Genomic DNA, 20,024 nt, shown 5'->3' with positions numbered 1-20,024 from the left:
CGGGTGGCGGTGGAGAAAGCGGCACCGAGGGGCCTGGGCCCTGGGGAGGGTGTTACAGGGTGTGTGCCCCCCCTTCCCCTCACGGTGGTGCCCCGTCTGTGGGGGCGAGGTGCGCGCCCAGCCCGCTCTGTGCTGCCCGAGTTTGTGCAGCTTGCAGTGCGTTGAGACAGGCGAGGATACTGACTTTCGATTTCATGTGCTCTCAGGTCCCTTAGAGACACAATCTTCTGAAATTCATGAACTAGCATGCTTGGCAGAAGACCGAAAAAAAGCCCTCAGGCAAAGGGCCAAGGAGCTGCAGTTGCAAAGCAGGTAAGGAAGGCAAAGGGCCAGGGAAACGTGGTTGCAAAGCAGGTAGGGAAACCTCCTGCTCTCGAGAATAGTCCCGCTCAGACCTCTTGCTGCTGTTTTCCTGCTAGAATCTCACATGCATTAATAAGATTGGAGGACCGTGAAGAAATTTAAATTGTGTGATGCCTGTTTTCTTCTGTTCTCCTTTACTGCATTCTTCTTAAAGTAAATACCTGATAGGCAGCACTGGAGGTCTTGCAGGGAAGCCACAGTGTTGTAATCCTGTAATCTTTGCGTGAGACCTTGTGACTCATGCTTGTAGTAGTTTCCTACCCTAGCTATATCGAGATTTAATTATAAGTTCAGTATCTATATTGAGGCTTTTCTTACACCTCTAAGAAAACAGAAATAAGAAGAGCAGAATATCAAATAACAAATTCAGGGACACATACAGGAGAACATTAAGGTGTTACACCAGGGCAGTTAATTTTTATTTCCCTCTGTGTGGTCATTATTTCTTGCGACAGATAGACTGATAAGCCAGTGTACTTCTCCTGTAGCTAAAAGTGAGCTTAGATCTGTCCATGTGTTGGGTTTTTTTTCATACTCTTCCTTTGGATGTGGTTTCAGAAGTGTTGAGGAGAGAAACATGATTTAGTCATGGTTGGCGGGTGTAGGAAATCAGGCAATGGTGTCAATCTTAGAAATACAGCCCAGGCAAAATTCTGGGTAGAATAGTGGAAGAAAAACACCGTACAGTTAGAGGCAAAGAATATGTTAGAACCAGAATGGAACTTCAGAAACCTTTGGAGGTAGAATAGAGGCAAGTAGTATACAGAGGAGGAATAAGTGATAAGAATATAGGGAAATATGACAAGAGTTTGGAATCGGATATTAGAATGGAGAACAGATACTCTGTTTTGGTGATTTCTTAGAAACAGTGTGCTTATACAGGAGGCAGAACGGTTTAGTTAGAGATCCATAGTGTTGGTGTTGCTCTAATGTGAAAGTTTGTATTTCTCAGATGGAGAGGTAGTATATAACTTAGTTCTTGTGAACAAGAGGGAAGATAAAAGGTGAAAATAACTTCCTCACTCACCCCACCCCCAGAAAAAAGAAACCAAGCTCTGAAAAGATAAAGAGTAAAGAAAGGATCGCAGTAACATATTTTACCAGTTTCTAATTCTATACAGTTAGTTATTGAGCATGTCTTACAGCATGGAGGATTGTTTCTTGAAACAAATACACTAATGGCTTTTTTCTCTTGCAAACTCAATTTAGACTGCTTTTGAGCTATGTAGTGTACCAGCTGCAAGATTCTTTAACTTATTTTTTTCTGTTTTATTAAGCATTTGTTTAATACTATTAATTTCATTGGAAATGTGCCTTACTGAACAGTTGGAAAAGCCTTAGAGCTAGAACTGAGGGATTCTGATCTTGACTTCATTCATTACTACACTTGCTTCACTTTCAACACTCGCAGTGTAGCAATGAACAGATGACGTGTGCTCTGATCCATTTTGCACATTGATGAAAGGTGTACATGTGTTCCATAGAACTTGAATGTTTAGATCACCATTATAAATATTTCATAATTAAATCTTGTCCTGACCTTCTTTCCATTCTATCCAAGGCTGCAAATGTATTAGTTTTGTTTTACAGAAGGGAGATGGATATGGCAGAGGGTGGCCAACTGATCTGCCCAGTGCCTTACGGAATGTCAAGGGCAGGATCAGGGCTAGTAAACAAATAGCTGCAGGTTTTGAATACTGTTCCTGAGCCTTGGAGGTGGTGTTCCTCAGCTGTGTTTCACATGCTCCTTTAGGATTATAAAAGGGTTCAAAGAGGGCCACAAAATATTTCAAGGCAGTAGCCACCAGCACCTCAGGTCCTACAGGTTAAAAAAAAGTTGTTATAAACTGGTTCACGCTAATTGACAAACTGACAGGCAGCTTCAGCTTCTGGCAGCACTTCAGATCCTCCGAGGCAGGAGGAGGTTGTTAACCCTTGTAATAGTGACAACTGATTTTTGTTTCTCGGCTCAAAAGGATTTGAACTGCTACCTGCTTGGCCCTGGAAAGTCCAACAGGACAACAGCGGCTTGTGCTTTGGAAAAGTCTGAGGAAAGCTGCTCCACCTACCTCACAGGATGAATCTAATTGAGTTAATTCATGTTTATAAAGCTTAGCATACCTTCAGTAAAAAATGTTGTTATTTCTGGGGCAGTCAGTGTCTTAACCAGTGATACAAAAATCGTGATAAAATGACATCTTGGAAGAACATCTTTTAGACTAAGACCTCAGAGATTTCTCTCATATCCTTTGGCATGTTTTACAACATTGATGATAACCCCCACTGCTTCATCAAATTACGGTTACTGTTATTAGCAATATTGCCTGAGATGCTATAGCTTAGCTGATGATCTGTTCCAGACAGGTGTTTGTTTTCTCCAGTGTTGTGTAGGCATTGCTGGTTTGAAATGGTTATGTTTCTGTGTGTGTGTGTGTGCATGTGCTTTCCATGTGTTTACGATTTACAAAGGGAGGTAATGGGAAGGACAGAACAGTTCTGTGTATGTAAACATAGCTTCTTCCAAGAGATAAGGGTGAAATCTCTGCGGTGTGTGCATGTCAGACCTGTATTGTGTGAACGGTTGAATATTTTTTAGCTTAGCTGTTACAGGAACTGCCCTGAACTTCCCTGATGATATCTGCTTCATGAGGCTCACTATAGCAGACATAATTTCATTTTGCCTTGTTGTGTCAGACTGTTAGATAGGCTTGATTTTAAGAAATAGTTGATTGTGTAGAGTTTTAGAGGGAATATTTGTCGATAATTAAGATTTATGTACCTTATGTCTGTTATGGGTGCCTGGTACGTGTTGTTTTGGTAATAGAAGTGGTATGATAGTGGGCTCTAAAAAAAAAATTGAACAGAATCCAGAATGCATGAACATGTTTAAATAATCCATGCAGTGTGATGTTTTTGAGTGTCATCTCTGTTCCAACTGCAGTTTGTTATTTTTTTTTATTTTCTCTTGGCTCCAGCTGGGGCTGTTTGTAGATTTCAATCCTGAAGAGATGCTGCTGGCTGCAGAGGAAGGTGGGGATGATGGGGACCTAGAAGCAGAGCTTGCTGCTATCACAGGAGCAAAGGTGAAAGAAGGGAAATCAAAACCAAAAGGGAAAAGTAAGTTAAAGTATCTGGATTTTGTTTATTGACAACCTGAATATTTTATTAGAGATACCTATTTACAAATCACTGATTTATTTAAAGTGTTTTTTCATCACTGATAGAAGCTGAAATTGCAGCTACTCTTTCCTTTCCTTGGAAAGATTGAAGTTATTACTCCACAAAAAGGGTCAGAGTTTTGTTGTCTGTGCTCTTGCAGACGTTGGAAAAAGATATATGATGGCTAGCCAATTTAATGACTGAATTAAGACATGTTTGTTTAGCCTAAATGAATTCAAAATGGAAATTGTGTTCCTTGTGGAGGGTGGGTTGTTTGTTCTTCTGTTTTTGTTTGAAGACTGAATTTACTGAATGAGCATTATGCTTTTAGTTACTTGGAGTCTGTAGCCAAAATTAAACGCCTTTTAAGAGGGAAATCTTGGAACTGATGGCATTACTGGGAGAGTATTGTAGCTTGTGTTATGCAGGAGGTTAGAGTGTCTCTTGGAGTGGATCATTACTACTCTTAATATTTTAAGCATCAGCTAACGTTGGCTGGTGGTATTTGGCTGCAGCCATGCAGTGGTTTACGGCGTCGCTGTAATCTACTATAAACGAAGGCTGCTGCTGAGAGGCGCAGTCTCTTGTGAGCGTGCTCTGCCTCTAAGCAGGTATACATATTTACGGAGCTGCAGGGTGAGCTGGTTCAGGAAGCTGATCTATAAAAATAAATTTCCGTTGGTGTGCTAGTTTTTCGGCTGAATCAGTTCCTTGATCTGGTTTGCTGCCTGCCTGTTTGAACACTGCTGTACTTCAAGGCAGGGACGAGGGAGGGGGGGCAGCAAGTGGTTGTGATGGGACAAGGAGAAATGGGTCTGACCCTTGCTACAGGTGTGTGAGCAGATGCTGGAAGGAAGGTTTAGTGCAACTTTACAGCTCTGCAGTAATTTACCTGTACTATTTGAAGGGAATTTACATAGAGCAGCAGGGAAATGAAGAATTGTAAAATATTTAGAAAAAATGACCGTCTAAACACTGCAATTGATGAGAGACAGAGGAGGTGTTTGTATTTAAAAATAAATTCTAAATAATTTCTACTCTCCAGATTTCAGGACTGTAGTAAACCTTTAAATCTAATAAGCATAATTGTGTTAATAAGCTCAAGAGCAGAACTGCCATTGGATATAGGTTGCTTGTGGTTAAAATATGCAGTATGGTCTTTTGAGGATGAATCTGGGTGTCAGGAGTTCTTGAATTGTTGTCAGCTTTTCAAGTGCTGACTTCCTTCTAGCCCTGATCATGTCTCTTAATGTGTTTTTTTGGTCTCTTTATTCATAAGAGGGAAATGAAACTTCAGATAGTGCAAAATTAACATTTACTGTACCTTCTAAAGGTATAGGTTATGGCTCATAAAACTTCCAAATTCATTTACACCTATCCTGTTTTCCTGGTAGAACTGGGAGTATATAGATTAGAAGCTTGTGGAAGAGGAACAACTGGACAGCTGGCGCTCGGGACTCGTGAGACCTGGTACAGTGTAGTGTTGAGGACATGGTGCGTGGCGGGGGCAGGATGCAGGCCAGCGCCTGCACAGGAGGAGGGTACAGTAACGACAGGGGAGAAGCAGATCCTGTCTGCAGAAGGACAGAAAAAGGGACCCAGTACAATAGGTACGAGTGCTTGGTTCTTATCTGAGCAGAAGGTGCAATAATTCACTCCTAGATTTACATTCTAGAGTTCTGATGGGGAGAGAAAAGTGATCTTCTAGCTTGAAGATGCAGGCAGCAAAAGCTGTACTGTTGAGAATCTTAAATAGAGAGATCTCTGGTATCTGTGACTGATAAATGCCAGCTGGTCAGCCACCCGGGTGTTTGGAATTGTGGCCTCAACTTGCCATACTGGTTTAGAGCTGAACCAGCCATCTGAGGAGGCTTGGTTGGCTTTTTTGCCTCTAGTGGGGCTTCCTGTAAGGAACACTCTGGCCCTTGAAGTACAGCTAGTTGCCTTTGGATAAGGCCTGCTGTCCTAGGTGCAGTGTTTTGCTAAGGGTCAGGTATATGAGCAGCATGTTTGATATAAGTACTGAAGCACTGACATGGTAAATTAGGTTATTTTAACAGCTTTGTACCTGGGTTAATTTTCATCTGATTCAGCAAATGCAGGAGAAGGATGGGATCTGTTTTAGGTCCATTTACATTGACTGTAAAACTCTGTCCTGAAGATCTGTGTTTTGTTCAGCATTTACTGACACTGATGAGTCACAATCTTACGTCTGCATAGGGAAGTATTTGAGGCATTTACATGGACAGCTGGGATTTGTGTGCAAATAACTTCACCTTTGAGAGTGTGTGGAGGAAGTTGATCTGTCCTTAAGGAAGATGTGGTTGGCACAGCACTAAGTAGAGGTGACAACTTGACAAGGAGGAGTTAAGTAGAGTTTTCAGGGTAAGGACCAGAAGCTTGAAGAGAAATTGCAAGGCAAAGTAGCCAAGAAAGATTTGGAAAAGGGAAAATCTCATGGGCATGAGGCAGCAATGCAGAAAATGCAGAAGTGTAGCTAGGGAGGCAGAAGAAACAGCACTTTTTCTGATTTGCTTAGCACATCTCTCTGCCAGTGTTCTGCTGCTGCTTTTGGGCTCAGGATGAGTACGGTGCCTTGATTTGGAGCATTCTGTTTTTGTATGCCAAGTGTGACTCTGCAGTAGTGTTTGATGTCTAAAACAAGTCGTTTCTCAAGGTAGAAAGATTTTCTTGTCTTCCTTGCTGTCTTCAAACATACAAATAGTTTGCTGTGCCTCCTTGTCTGTCCTGTTAACAACCGGTAGTTTGGCTTATGGTTTGTGTTATTCAGTGTGTCTCTAGGATTAATGTTGATGTGCGTCATCAGTTTTGAAGGATAAATATGTACCCAGTTTAACGTAAGATGGAGAGAGAGGGGGACGTTCTCATGCTTCAGACTGTAGACTGAGAAAATGGATCAGCTGTTGGAGTCTCAGTTTTAATGTAGACCTTATATAAAACTCCAGTGATGTAGTTGGTTGTAGTTTGCTTGGAAACTCTTTGAGCTCAGCACTGTTTATGGTAAATGCCTTGAACTTTGTTCTGATTTATGGCTGTATGGCTCTTTGTGGTTTCTTTTTACAGCTCCTCTGCCTATGGATCATATTGAAAAGATGGCTGCAGAGTGCATGAAGGACCTGAATGAAGATGAGGAGGAAGAAGCAGATGATGAAGACTTGGAGAAAGATACAGACCTGTTGGTATGCATAACTTTGTTAGCAAAAAGTTTTAGTATGTCTCTGGTTTTGGCTTATTTGTTGTTTTTTTGTTTAAAACAGAACTACATTTAGCAAAAATGTCTGTTAGCTTTGCAGTGGGAAGCTAAAATATTGCAAAAGCATTCCATTAGCTATAAGTCTTTGCAGGATCCAACCCTCTGCACACAATAGTAAGAGAGTTTCCTGGCTAACATTCATATATGTGAGGGTCTTAGAGGAGTGGAGGAACAGAGGGAATCCTCTTCCATGTCAGCTGGTAAAATACAGCCAGGGACATTCTCTTTAAGTGATGTCTGTGGACGTTTTGCTGCCACTTTGAGTAGTGCATGGCCTGAGGGAATATCTTCCAAGTAATTTTTTGTCATTTCAGTGAGTGATCTAGCTGTAAGGGTTTAGGGAAGGAGTGGTAAGCAGTGTTTCTGACTGCCATTGTTACTAGATGCTTTTTGGAAATTTCAGATTTGTGTTTCAATGATCTTTTTAAAAGTATTTCTCTGAATTTCTTTAGCTTCAGATCTTTAACCCCAAAATTGCATGGTGATCCTGGAGCTGCAGTGCGGCTCTTGAGTGGTATCTGGCTTCCTGTTGTGAATATTAAAAAAAAAAATAAAATTAAAAGACTGGAATATAAGGTGTTTGGACTCTCCGTTTGGGTTCAAGGTCCATGAAAAGTTTTTGGAGCTTGAGATTTGATTTTATTTTGTCTTTTGAGGAAATGAGGAAATAGAAAATTTGAGGAAAAGCCTTTTTTTGGCTTTTACTTCAGGCAGAATTGCAAGAAGTTCTAGGGGTGGAAGGTGAGACAGGAAGCTGTGAGGATGAAACGATAGCAGCAGACCCATCCACAGCTGAACCAGAAGATGAGCAACCTGACCTGCAACCACAGGTAGGAAAGAGCTTTGTGTTCGTGACCGTTTTGATGAATTACTGTTGTCATATAGCTTATATGAGCATCACAAACAAGGATCTAGAGAGGTCTTCTTGTCCTCCAAGGAAGGAAAAACTACACTATTGCTGTCTTCTCTGTGGAAATCAGTGCTGTATTGATATAGGTGATTTTTTTCTTTGTTCAGAGGATGATTTTTAATGTTAGCATAGAATTGAGGAGGTAAACAGTTGGAATCAAGCACGTCTTGTCCTTTGTTATACATGAGCATGCAGACTGCAGTTCAGGCTTCCAGAGTTCATACTTGCCCCCTCAGAGCATTGAGCAGTGTGCTGAAGTTGTGAGACTTGTTATAACTCAGCATCTTTGACATATTTATGAAATTTTTCTCAGTAGCATTAGCCTTCTCAGCTTAATTTGTCAATCCTCATGCAGTCAAGTCCCTTATTCAGTAACTACCATGTTCCTGTTGCGTGCTGCAGATTCCAGTGCCCTTGTGCATTGGGTCCATTAATAAATGGGTCTGAGAGTGTTTCTATAGAGATAATGGCAATAATTACATCAGTAGCCATCTGAAAGGTTTCTGTAGCTGTGGAGTGTTTCTAAGTAGCTTCTCCTAGTTTTGCTCAGGCTGCTTTTGTCACTGAACTAATTCCAGGCTGTAGGAGGAGCAAAAAGAGCTCTTGCAGTAAAACCATGTTGAAGAAGCCTGGAAGGGAGTAAACTAGCATGTTGTAAAAATAAGAAAAGAAAAAGTCAATATTTGTGGCAAAATACCTCTTCACACCCTCTGTTGTGTGGTGTTTGAGAGGCTTTACTGTTCTCCTTCACCTACTCCCTAACCACATGGCTCCAATTACTCTGTGCCTGGGAGTTTTCTAAATGTCTCCACCCTTTCTTCTCTATTACGCCTTTGAGAAAAAGCCCAGAGGTGGATCCAGGGACCGTTAGCGTAGTACAAATGCTCCTCTGTTTTAGAGTCTGTTTCTGCTTTGTGCTCTTGCTTAACGGGAGTATGTGTAGAGGAGGAGTATTTGTTTTTCGGTGCTGTGGGAAAACTCTTATAGTTGGATGAAATAAGTTTTCTTGATTTGTTTTATTATTTTTTCTGAGACCACCTCACTTCCTGCTGTTACCAGTGAGCTGCAACAGACAATAGAGCAGAGAATTACTAACTATAGGACAGCAATTTCTAACGCAAAGGAGTCCGGTGAGAGTGCCAAAATACGCCGGTACGAAAGAGGCCTGAAGGTAAGTTGGGCTCATCAGGTATGTGAATGAGGGGGAGGCAAGAACAGTTCTCTAAAGTGTAATTTAGAGTCTTTCCAGATGTGTTAATTTGTTCAAAGGGGAGAGAAATTCTAATATGCTGCCTTGAGTTACTTTAAAAACATTTCTTGTTACTTACTACTAATCTGATGTAACAAACATACAAAGAGTAACTTCAGATGCCTGTTGTGCGTCAGCTTTGTTTCAGTTGGATGTGGCTAGTGGTAGGTGGAGGCAGGGTTTGTGGTAAATGCTGATGTTAAACCCACCGGTCTAGATGTGAATTCGTTGTCGAATGTTTGGTGTTAGCAAAGTTTCTAGCGCATATACCTTCCAGTTCATCACAGATGCCTTCCTTTAAAAACTAACCTTCCACTCAGCTCTGTGAGACGAAGGAAGGTGATACCTTTCCCTGAGTGTGTTGGCTGTGCTTGAAAATGAATAGAACAGGATTTTCCATTAAGGAAATTAAAAATTGCAGCAAGGAGCGTTTTCTTCAGCTTTGCATTTTTTCAGCCAGGTGGCGTGCTTGTAGTGAGTTGGTAGTGCTTGGAGATGACTGCTGTGCAGAGTGCCTTTATTTCCTTGTTTGCTTTCATCTGATCTCCTGCATCACCTCAGACAGCAGCCAGCTCTGTCCTGTTGAGCAAAGCTTTGTAGCTCAGCACCGTCCGCTGAGGGAAGCGTGTCACTAGCTACCAGGTGTCGTAGGGTACAAAGGGAACAACTGAGGCCAAACCCAGGGGAGGAAATGCACAAGAAAAGAGATGTCTGCATGTGTCCACTGCCTGCTAGCTCTGAAAGGAACGTACATGAAGCCACCTGACCTTTCGGAGAGCAAGAGGGACAGGGAAACCAGTTTATTTAATCCAACAATGAAGCATAGTGTGCCGCTTGCCATTTCTTTTATTTTTCAAGGTAGGGAGTTCCCTGTGCTAAGCAGTGTAACTAAGGATAATAGACTAGATCTCACTTCACAGCTCACAGTTCCTTAATTAGCACAATGACATGCCAACAAACAGTGTACAGTTGTCTCTTGTACTTAGTTCTTGGAACTGTGGACTTTAATCTCAGCATTTAATTCCGTTTCCAGTCAGTCTTTCGTCACACATGTGGAGAAGAGAGAGCTCTGTGTGGGTTGCTGTACTGGTCTGAACCCCAATCTCACATGCAGTCAGACCAAAGTATCTCTGCCACTGTTGCTTAATAGGTCAAACAATGCCATGGCTAACCAAAAATAGCAGGGACTCCGGCACTGATGAGATTTTGTTGTTGTTGCCTTTCTGTGCTTCCATTTCAGTTTCTGTGGAAGATGAAAGAAGTAAAACTTTTGTTTTGGGTTAGGGTGCATGGTGGTATTTTGTCTGAACCTTAAATTAAAAACAAATAAAATACTGAGGAAGGTAATATTTGTGGTGGAGGAAGGGCTTTAAGAAAATGAGCAGCAGTTAACACGTTACAGATGGTGAGAGCTTCTTGCCATAGGTCACCAGCTGAAGCTCCGTTTCCTTTGTTAGTATTTAATGGCTTTACTCCTTGCATTAAATAGGCACGCGAACTCCTTCCTTCCCTGAATCCACATCAGCACTGACATTTCAGAGTAGTGTATTTTATTTTGTTTTAAAGACATAAAATGCATCTGTAGTTGGTATAAACGGCTTCCTTGGTGACTTTCTGTGACAAAGCTGAGTGGAGCACATCAGCGATCCAATCATTTTAGGTGTTGAGGTACTTGCAGTTACGTAGTTTGGGTAACAAGTCCTTGCGTTGTGTTGCTCTGATAATTGGACACCTTTCATTAGCGCTGAAGTTGGCCTTGCAGAAGAAAAGGGAGCCAAAGGGCAGCAGTCTGTAGTGGTGTGCGTAACAGATCCCATCACGTATAAGGGAATGAATTTGTTTTAATGATTTTATGCTACTAATACATTTGATGAAAATGCCTACTGACTTTGCTGTTTCATCTCTGCCAGACACTGGAAACGATGCTGGCTGCAGTGAAGAAAGGCAAAAAAATCAATGAGGAAGAAATGCCACCTCCTGTTGCAACAGGAAAGGGTTCTTCTCACTTATCTCAAGCCACAGGAGTGGAGCGAGATAATTCAGGAGATTCAGTTAGTGTCCTTCCAGGGAATAAAGCTGAGTCTGCTGCAGACGATGAGCAGAAGACCTCTCATGAGGCAGTGCAGCATCTGGAATCAGAGTCTCTACAGGGTAAAGCTGCTTCTAGTCCCACCATGGAAACAGGTACCGTGATCTGAGAGAATAAGCAGTTGCGACACTATTTTAATACTACAGCTTTCTTGATGTATTGTGTAGCAAAGCACTGCTTATATTGGAACTTCCCTGATGAATGTTTCAGATAAGAGTTTTCAGTGGGATGCTGAGTTTCTGGCAGTGGAATCAGTTATTGTTACACAGCTCTTATGCACTGTATCGGTACCTTTCACTTCACTTTTCCTGTGCCTCAGTTTCTCCTTCAGTATTGTGACATGTAGAATTACACGCTGTAAAGAGCTTTGAGATAGACTAAAAGACCTTTTTTTTTTAATTGTGAAAAGTGGGATTGTTATGTTTGGTAGGACTTCTGGAGACAGGAAGGAAAAGGACTTCTGTAAGATGACAGTGTGATTCAAAGCAAACGAGGGCTCATGCAGGTTTGAATAGAAGGACGTAGCAAGGGGTGCACATCTTGCATGCTCTGTAAGTCTCAGCGTTGCTTTATTCTCACAGATCTCCAGAACAGCAGGACACGAGCAATACTACTTACGAGGCAGAAGGAGTATAAATTAGCAGCTCTAAAAGCCAAGCAGCAAGGGGACCTGGAGAAAGCAAAGGAATATATGAAGGCAGGCAAGGTATGCACCCAAGAAATCCTGAATGCTAAATGTACCCTGTGCTGTACCTGCATGTTCTGAGTGTCAAATATTCATTGTGGCAGCTAGCAAGTCTTGGACATACTAGAATAAATCTTCTGTTTTGTTTTTTCTGCATTAGAAATTTAATGTGGTCTTGGAAGCTTTGGATAATGGGCAGCCGATAGACCTCCAGAATATGCCTCCATCTCCTCAGGGTAAGGCTTGTATTACAAAAACCCTTTTAGAAGTCTCTCTGTACTGTAGTTGAATGATTCTGAATTTAACTGCAGAGAAGAATTGAAGAGCACTTAGGTCTGAGGCTTGCTGCATATTCAAGTTCTAATCAAGACCAATGAAGAAAAATGAGGTATCATTATTTATATTGAAATTACTCTTTGTGAATTACAGGTTTGAATAAGTATCAATGTCTGATATTCATGGTTTTATAACTTTAGATAATAGCAGCCAGTATTTGAAGTGGAAGGGAAAGAAGAGTAAGGGCATATTCTTAAGGTTTACTGTGATATTTGATGGTGTTACGAGTTTCAATTCAAGTTCATAATGTTTCAGATTAAGAGATTAACAAGCAGATTGCAGTGCATTAAAGTCTAAATTTTAAAGCAAGTTACCAATATTAAAGATATTTTGATCCTTGTAAGGGTTTTTTTTTTTAAATAGATCTTGTATCACCACCAACGATTAATACTTTGTCTGTGCAACTCAGTGTTTTAAACAATTTACTTCAGCAGGTTATTCTAAGAAGCTAAATGACAGGTTATTTTATTTTAATAAATCATGAGATTTATGATTCCTTAAGTTATAAACTGATCACCAAATGGTAATAGAGAGAAACTTCACTCATGATATAATCTTGCCTTAAAAAGTGCAAGATTTTTGCAGCAGATATTTTTGTAGTTTTCTGAAATAAACACTGTTATGCAATGCCAGAAACTTGGGTGTCTGAATAGATGGTATTACTTGCTTCCCTTTTTCAGCACATCTTTTGTTACTAGGATATTTCGGTCAATTGACAATCTTTTCCATCTGCCAAGATACCAAGTTATATTTTTGGGAGAGAATTCTTAGAATACTTGAACTGGTTTTACTACCCGCCTTTCCTCCCCAAGCAGGACTAACCTAAATTAAATCAGCATTTGAGATTTTATATTATCAAGTATTTTCTCAGAAAAATGGGAGCCTTAGACTTATCTAGCCACATAGATACTGTTTTAAAGCCAAAAATCTTTCAGGAAAATAATGTGATCAAATTGATGGTTTTCTGAGTAACATGGGTTGACTTGCTGTTTATGGAACATGCTGTGAAACTTCCTGCTTTCCTTGCTTTGCAGATCTTGAAAGCCTAGGAAATGTACAAGATGCATCCATGCAAAAGGTACCAGCTCCAGGAGGAAGTTCCCAGGATCTTACGACAGCTGAACCTCAGACCCAAGAAGCTTCAGGTATGACTTTTGAGTTTTTGTAGCAAGCCATAAGAACAGCAGGGCTGGAAGGCACTTAAAGGTCTGCCCTATCCCACTGAACTGCAGCAGGATTGAGTAAACTTGCTAATGTTCCTGTACACTGGTTGCTGCTGATCCCATTTGTACTTGAGTTCTGGATCAGTAACTGAAGTAAAAGTTAATAAACTTTCTTTAGAAGAATTGTATTCATAATAAAAGTTTGTAATTATGTTTTTGTCTTTGCAAAAGGTAAAGAAGGGGAGGGAAAAGGCAAGCTCATATGTTTTGAAATCTGAATCATGTGACATTTCGTTGTCTGTCTTGTTTCAAGCTTCTCTGCAGCAACCAAAAACAGTGCTGGAAATGCTGCAGCAAAGGCTTGAGAAGTACAAATCGGCAGCGGCACAGGCAAAAGCGAGCGGGGATGATCGGAAAGGCAGGATGCACGAGAGGATAGCCAAGGTAAGACTAAAGTGTAGCCAGCTGCTTGCATCCAGCAAAGCTATTTGAATTAGTTCTCTTGATGAAGACTTTTTCAAGGCTAAAATAATTTGTTTGTTGTCCTTCTGTTTGAAAAGAGCTCCATTAGGGAAGCCATAAAGCATTTGGAGGAAGGAGAAATAGAGACAATGCACATATTATAGCAAAATACTGTGTATTGTGCAATATTTATGCTGGTTAAATACAGCTGATTGCTAATGTATAGTCAACTTCGTGTCTCACTGAATGCCTTTGATTACAGCAATACCAAGATGCCATAAGAGCCCATAAAGCAGGAAGAAAAGTGAATTTTTCTGAGCTGCCTGTTCCTCCTGGTAAGTGTGAATATAAAGTGTCCCAATACTAACTTTTGTATATCTACTGGGCTCTGAAGGAGGTGTACAGATGTTGCCCCCTCATCCTGTGGAACAGCTCCTCCTTTTTCTCAGTGAGTAGCTGGCCTTGCTGTTTGATGGTATTGTGAAACTGCTTATTAATATACTCCCAAACTTTCCACTGGTGAATATTCCTGACTACTGACTACCTGTTTGACAGCATCAGAATTTGAAATTGGCCCTGTTTGAAAAGTTAAAACAACTTAACCATGGGCATGTGCTAAAAATGTCACCTATCTGTCCTCTGTGGCAGCCCTCCTAAATGAGAGTAAACTTGGGATATATTGATGTCTTAGTTTACTGGAAGGAGATTTTTGAAACTGCAAAAAATGTTGGTATTTCCCATTCAATTTATTCCTGGCAGGAGCGTCAGAGCTCTATATTTAATTAAACATCTTGCAACACTTGACAAGTCAGATCAGTATTGCAGTTCTCATGTCTATTAAAAGTAGTCTGCAGAGACGAAGCAAATCATGTCCATGGTCACACTGAGAGAGTGACAGAGGCAGAAACTAAACTTGCTTCTTGAGACATTCTGTGTCCTTTTTATCTTCTTCAGAATGTATAGTGCTGTGTTTGTAAAAGTTTGGGCAAGGTCGTCTGTGAATGCTCCACTTCTGGTTTGCATGATAACTGCTTCTCCCTTAGGAAGCGTCATTTCTGTTATCTTGTGCCTGATGTGTTCTTCTGAAACTGCAGTTTCAGCACTGCAAAGTACTGTCTAGATTTTTTTAGTTTAAAAAAAAAAACAACCCTAGAAAAGGCACACAGACCTTGGGGCTTTTTTTATTACTGTCCAATGTGGCAATGGCAAGCACTGTAGTAGTGGTAAGGTAGGCAGTGCCGGCTCTGTCAGGTCGTGTACTGCTTTGAAGGTTCTTTCCTTTGAAGCTGTCCCTGAAAAGCAGTTTAGCATCCCTTGTTCTAGAATGTGATCCATTTCTTGAGAAATATTATTTTCTGTAAGAGTGAGGTAATCCATGTTTATACCTCTGAAAATATGGATAACCCCTCAATTTCTGTACATGTTAGCTGCATGTTTTTCAGCTGTCATTTAGAGGCTGTATGATTTACATTGAAGACATCTCGTTAGGCAGTCACTGGAACCAGCAATGAGATTGTAATGGACTGGCAGTGCATTTCATGTCATCTGGATGGTGATAAGTACCAGCCTTGACCTCCTTGGAGACAGAAATGCTGCTGCCTGCGTACCTCAAACTTGTTTTGGCCCCGTAGCAGCCATCTCTAGGTTTAGAAGCAGCTTAGTCATTATTTCTTGGCACTTCTAATGAGACTGGCACAAAAATACTTGCTATGATTCTATGAAGATAAATCTTATTAACAGCCATTGTATAGTAGTGGCTCTGGGTCTCTGTTGTTTGAAGCAGACACTAAACTGCTAATGTGGAAGTGGGAGTTTATCTTCCATCATCAAGCCTTCCTCCCATCCTTAAAAGGATAATAAAATAGTGAAAAGGATTGTTCTTATATACTTCACGTTTAACTACTGTGATTCTGCCTTACTTTGCAACGTCTGCATTGCAGCAGATTTTCAGCAGAGGCTTAATGTGTTCCCCAGATGTCAGCAGTGTATTGTTTATTACTCCGTGGGGTAGCACTGGTTTTCTGCTGGACTGTGTACCAACTCAGGTGAGGCAGCAGTGAGAAGGGAAAAAAGAGCTGGCAAGTTTTTGTACAATCTGCTGTCTTTCTGTGGAAAGGAGAGAGACTAAATTCTTTTCTGGTTCTGAGGGCTTCTCTGTTACCAAAGTCTTGAGGTTGTGAGGTTCCTTGGCAGGCTGCCAGTTGCTCAGCTTAGAAAACTAGGCTCTGTTATTGCATCATTTTAGCATCATCCCTTTAAGCTTGGATATCTGTGAAAGATCTGATTTTAAGCCCAGCAGACTTCATCTAGCAATCTAGCAAGGCTTTGTGGTCTTGGCCTCAGTGTCATTACACAGACTTCTGAAATATATTAATAATAGATACTTGGATAGAAATAGCTTTACAGGAGAGAAGAAATATGGAAGACAGAACATAAGTCTCATGCAGCTCTTCACTTCTGTATTCCTTTCCTCCTCAGGATTTCCTCCTCTTCCTGGCGTTGCAGCAACGGATGGCGACAGCACAATAGCTGCTGTTCTGGAAAGTGCCAGCAAGCTGGCAAACATGGAGGAGAATGATGAAGAGGAGGAGGTCAGTATTTCTTAGAAGGATGTGTAAAAGTTAAAATGCTGTCTCCTGTGGTATGCAGAGATGGGGCCGTTGGATTTCCAGTCAAGCAAGGATACTGAGATGAAATACATTTCCCAGAAGTCCAGAGTACAGGATCTCAGTAGTAATTTCAGTTAGCGTTGTAGTGTAGGGGGGAGAGAGAGCTGAGATGTTATTACAGTCAGTACCTACAGAGTCTATGAGCCCAGAGTTTGGCTCTTTCATAACTGTCTTGTATGGGGGTTTTGTTTTCAAAGCAAACACTTCAGATCCTGGACATCCCTTTACATTGTTCTAAAGTACTTTAATCTGTTTCATCCTGCATCACAGTAGCTCCTATGTTTGTGCTTTCCCAGGATGCTCAACACTTACTGCTTTCTCTCAGGCAGCACCAGCCTTTAGACTTTCATTTGATTTCTTTATCTCTCTGGATTTGGTTGCTCATTGTTTATGCTTTCAACTGGAGTAGCTTTTAATGTAGAGAATTCCTGGATGATGTTTTTTCTGCATGCATCTCCTTTTTTTGAAATTACTGCCTTCTTGAACATTCCTTTTGTCCCTTCCATAGTGGAGGTTTGATGCTTGCAGAGGTCAACTACCTGCTGGCATGACATGTCTTGTAAACCCCCAGAAGTTAAAATTTGCTATCTGGAATGTTATGCTCCCCTTAAAGTGATTCCAGAAGGCTGATATAGTGATAACCATGGCTGTTGATGCTTGAGATGCTGTCCTCAACTCTGGAATAGATTTTATGCATTTAATCTGAAATTCTTTTCGTTGTGTTAGAATGAACCTCTGACACAGGCGCCTGTTGCCAAGAAGCCTGCTCAGCTGCCTGGAAAGCCGACTCAAGTTGTTAAGCCAATTACAGTGCCATCTGCCGTAACCGAGGAGGAGAGCTCTCCTGAGCGTGTGAAACGAGCTACATCACCCTCCGCCCTGGACAAGGCAGAGTCCGTGGATCATCTCCCTCCAGCTGGTAAGGTGGAAGGATCATCATTCCCAGGGATCCACATGCAAGTTGTTTGTACTAGTTGGTTGAATATCTTGGTAAAGACTTCTTTTCATTATATTTTAGATCCGAGCCTGTGAATTTATGGCATAGATTTCCTCTGACAGGAGCCTCAGTATGTGTGTCTGCTGGAGGGCGGATCCAGCCCAGACACACAGCTTTATTTCACAGAGGCAGCATGTGTGATTATAAGAGTTACTGGGTTTTTAATTAATTTTGATGTGAGAAGTGTATCAATTCCTAATGTTTAACTCTGCTCACAGTTGAACTCTACATATACTCCCATTAAAGTGAGCGGCTTGCCAGTGGGAGTTATTAATTGATCTAATGCAGCTGCCTACATCCCATGGCAGTTTCTGCCTGGTGCTTCATGCAAGGATCTCAGAACTGGTGTATACACCGTCGTTCATTAATCTCTAGTCCTCCTGTTGCTATGGTCACTAGACAGGTGTTGGTACAAGATTAATCGTACAGGTAGTAAGGGACAGCCACCACCTCACAGTGTGATTTGGGCACACAGCAGCAGTGTTCAGACTCTCACTGATTCTGTTGTCGTGCCTTGACTGTAATCCCATCCCTCTTCTTCCATTCTGCCCTGAGTAGTTCCCTCCGGACAAAGCAGAACTGCCTAGCTGGCTGATGCCAGTTCTTTTGCAGAGTGCAAAAGCATTTCACAGTGCTGCTGTGATAAGCTCATAACTCTTCTGTCCAGAAAATTCCATTACTTCTTTTATAAAGACCCCTAAAACATAGTAAGTTGTCCATTTTGGCTTTGAAATATATATGAATCCGCAGGAGATTTGTTTTTTTCATTTTTAGCTGACATATTAATCTCTTGTGAATTGCCCTGGACTTATGCTGTGAAGGAACTGGTCTCTAGTGTTACAGTAATCTCTCCTGGGTATTTCAAGTATTTTAAAATAAGACCAAGTAGGTGCACGAGAACCTGGACATGTTCATACTGACTTGATTTTCACAACAAAATGTCAGTACTTCGCTATTGTAAAGCTATATTTCACTAGCCAAAGTGCATTCTGTGATCCAAATGTAAATTCCTTCCTCTCAAAATTACAAAGTGCATCTTAACAACTGCCCGTGGCTGATAACTCTGAAAAACTGTGTTTTTCTTGTCAGGGAGCAGAAGGGCTAGGGAGGTGTGGGAGTGGAGTAGAGCGGTTGCGCTTAAGGCCTATTCCAGGAAAGTCAAGGAGCCAAGATCAGTTAGATTAATGGCTTTGCTCAGTCCACTCTCCACAGATTTTCTTTGAAAATACCTGTGCTCTGTGTCTTAGCTTCACAGAGCATGCTGCGGGTCTTGTCTCAGTGGAATCTGGGCTGGCTACCTTGTCTAATGAGTTTGGTTTTGGCTGATTGGTCAAATCACTCACAGCAGCAGGACAGCAGGCTCTTTTATGAGGATGGGAATAAATTGATTGTCATCTGACAGCAGTGAACATAGTGTGAGAGTCATTGGGATATGTATTTGCTGAGACAGGCACCTCTTGCAAGTGCTGTTTAGGTTGTGTAATGACGAGCAGAATGCAGTGCTGAATACAGTATGAGTATCTTCAGACACGGCTGTAATCAGCTCATGCTGTCCCGTTTCCTAAGTGAGGTATAAGAGGCAGGATGCACTGACCTGGTATCATGTAAAGCAAACTTTTGTGGCTTGTGGGGTTGTCATTAGGAAAGAGAAGACCCAAGCAGAGGTGCTGTGTCTGAATGTGCCTGCACATTGGTTCATCTGGGGTTTTTTCTGATACATCAGGGGAGAGGGAAGAAATGAGTACAGAAGATGCTCATAATATTCGCTGTCTTTTAGAAGTTAACATGTCAAGTAGAATGTTTGAATTCAGCTTCTGCTTTGGACCCATCAGCTGTACAGCAGTCTATCTCCTGCCCACAAATAAGGGGCTGTCATTACTATTGTGAAGTGCTTATGAGGTTTTTTTGATGAGCGATGCCATGATAGAAGGAAGTTTGGGTTTTTTTCTGATACTTGAAGGTGAAACTGTCCCAGAAACAGTTAAGTGTCGTAAGGAAATGTCCTTATTTGATATCTGTACTTTTGCTGACCTTTTTCTGGCTATAAACTGAACATGATAAACCTGTTTCAGGGGCATGGCAGTGTCAGATGAGTGAGGCTTTTTGTACAACTGTTTTTCAGCCAGAGAACAGCTGGAATTTCTGGAGAACAGAAAGAAGCAATACATGAAGGCAGCCGTCAAAGCAAAGAAGGAGAATAACCTTGAACAGGCTAAGATGTATCTCAGAACAGCTAAGAGCTTTGACCTAAAGATTGAACAAGCAAAATGTGGCAAACCTGTTGATATTTCCCAGGTTAGTAGGACTGTTAGTATTCTGCTTTGTTTCATATTCTCGGACATCTAAGTGCTTACTTCAAACGGTGAATGATTTCTTAAATATTTCTTGACACAAATTTTAGGTTAGTTGCTGAAGTGACAAATCTGGATACAGAGCCCTGAAATTCCCCTATATTTTTGTTTTAGTTTTTTGTTTCATTTTGTTTCCTTTACTGCTCCTCTAATGTGTCAGATTTTAAGAAAATTTAGTCTCCATGAACTATTTGCTCCTTGATTTATAAAGGCACACCTAAACCGTTCAGCTTGGAAGTGTTCGCTGGGCTTAGGGTGTGAGTACATCTCTTAGCTGTGTCCTAAGGCCATTTTGCAGTGAGGATCAGGTGCATGCG

General features: G+C 41.3%; 1 protein-coding gene across 1 annotated transcript in view; it reads left to right on the top strand.

Annotated features, from left to right (window-relative positions):
* The first annotated feature begins 246 nt into the window (after positions 1-246).
* CC2D1B (coiled-coil and C2 domain containing 1B) overlaps positions 247-20,024 on the top strand; it is a 31,336-nt gene continuing 11,558 nt past the window's right edge. The window contains exons 1-14 of the mRNA XM_010072970.1: positions 247-312; positions 3,339-3,480; positions 6,607-6,722; positions 7,507-7,626; positions 8,740-8,877; positions 10,866-11,139; positions 11,626-11,750; positions 11,890-11,965; positions 13,100-13,210; positions 13,542-13,672; positions 13,953-14,025; positions 16,169-16,281; positions 17,086-17,278; positions 19,479-19,651. Coding sequence (XP_010071272.1) covers positions 247-312; positions 3,339-3,480; positions 6,607-6,722; positions 7,507-7,626; positions 8,740-8,877; positions 10,866-11,139; positions 11,626-11,750; positions 11,890-11,965; positions 13,100-13,210; positions 13,542-13,672; positions 13,953-14,025; positions 16,169-16,281; positions 17,086-17,278; positions 19,479-19,651 — 1,851 coding nt within the window. The remainder of the gene's footprint in view (positions 313-3,338; positions 3,481-6,606; positions 6,723-7,506; positions 7,627-8,739; positions 8,878-10,865; positions 11,140-11,625; positions 11,751-11,889; positions 11,966-13,099; positions 13,211-13,541; positions 13,673-13,952; positions 14,026-16,168; positions 16,282-17,085; positions 17,279-19,478; positions 19,652-20,024) is intronic.

The sequence above is a fragment of the Pterocles gutturalis genome, unplaced genomic scaffold, assembly GCF_000699245.1.
Source record: "Pterocles gutturalis isolate BGI_N339 unplaced genomic scaffold, ASM69924v1 scaffold47127, whole genome shotgun sequence".
Lineage (NCBI taxonomy): Eukaryota > Metazoa > Chordata > Aves > Pterocliformes > Pteroclidae > Pterocles > Pterocles gutturalis.
The sequence above is the reverse complement of the archived record's forward strand: the minus strand, read 5'-3'. Positions and strand labels throughout refer to the sequence as shown.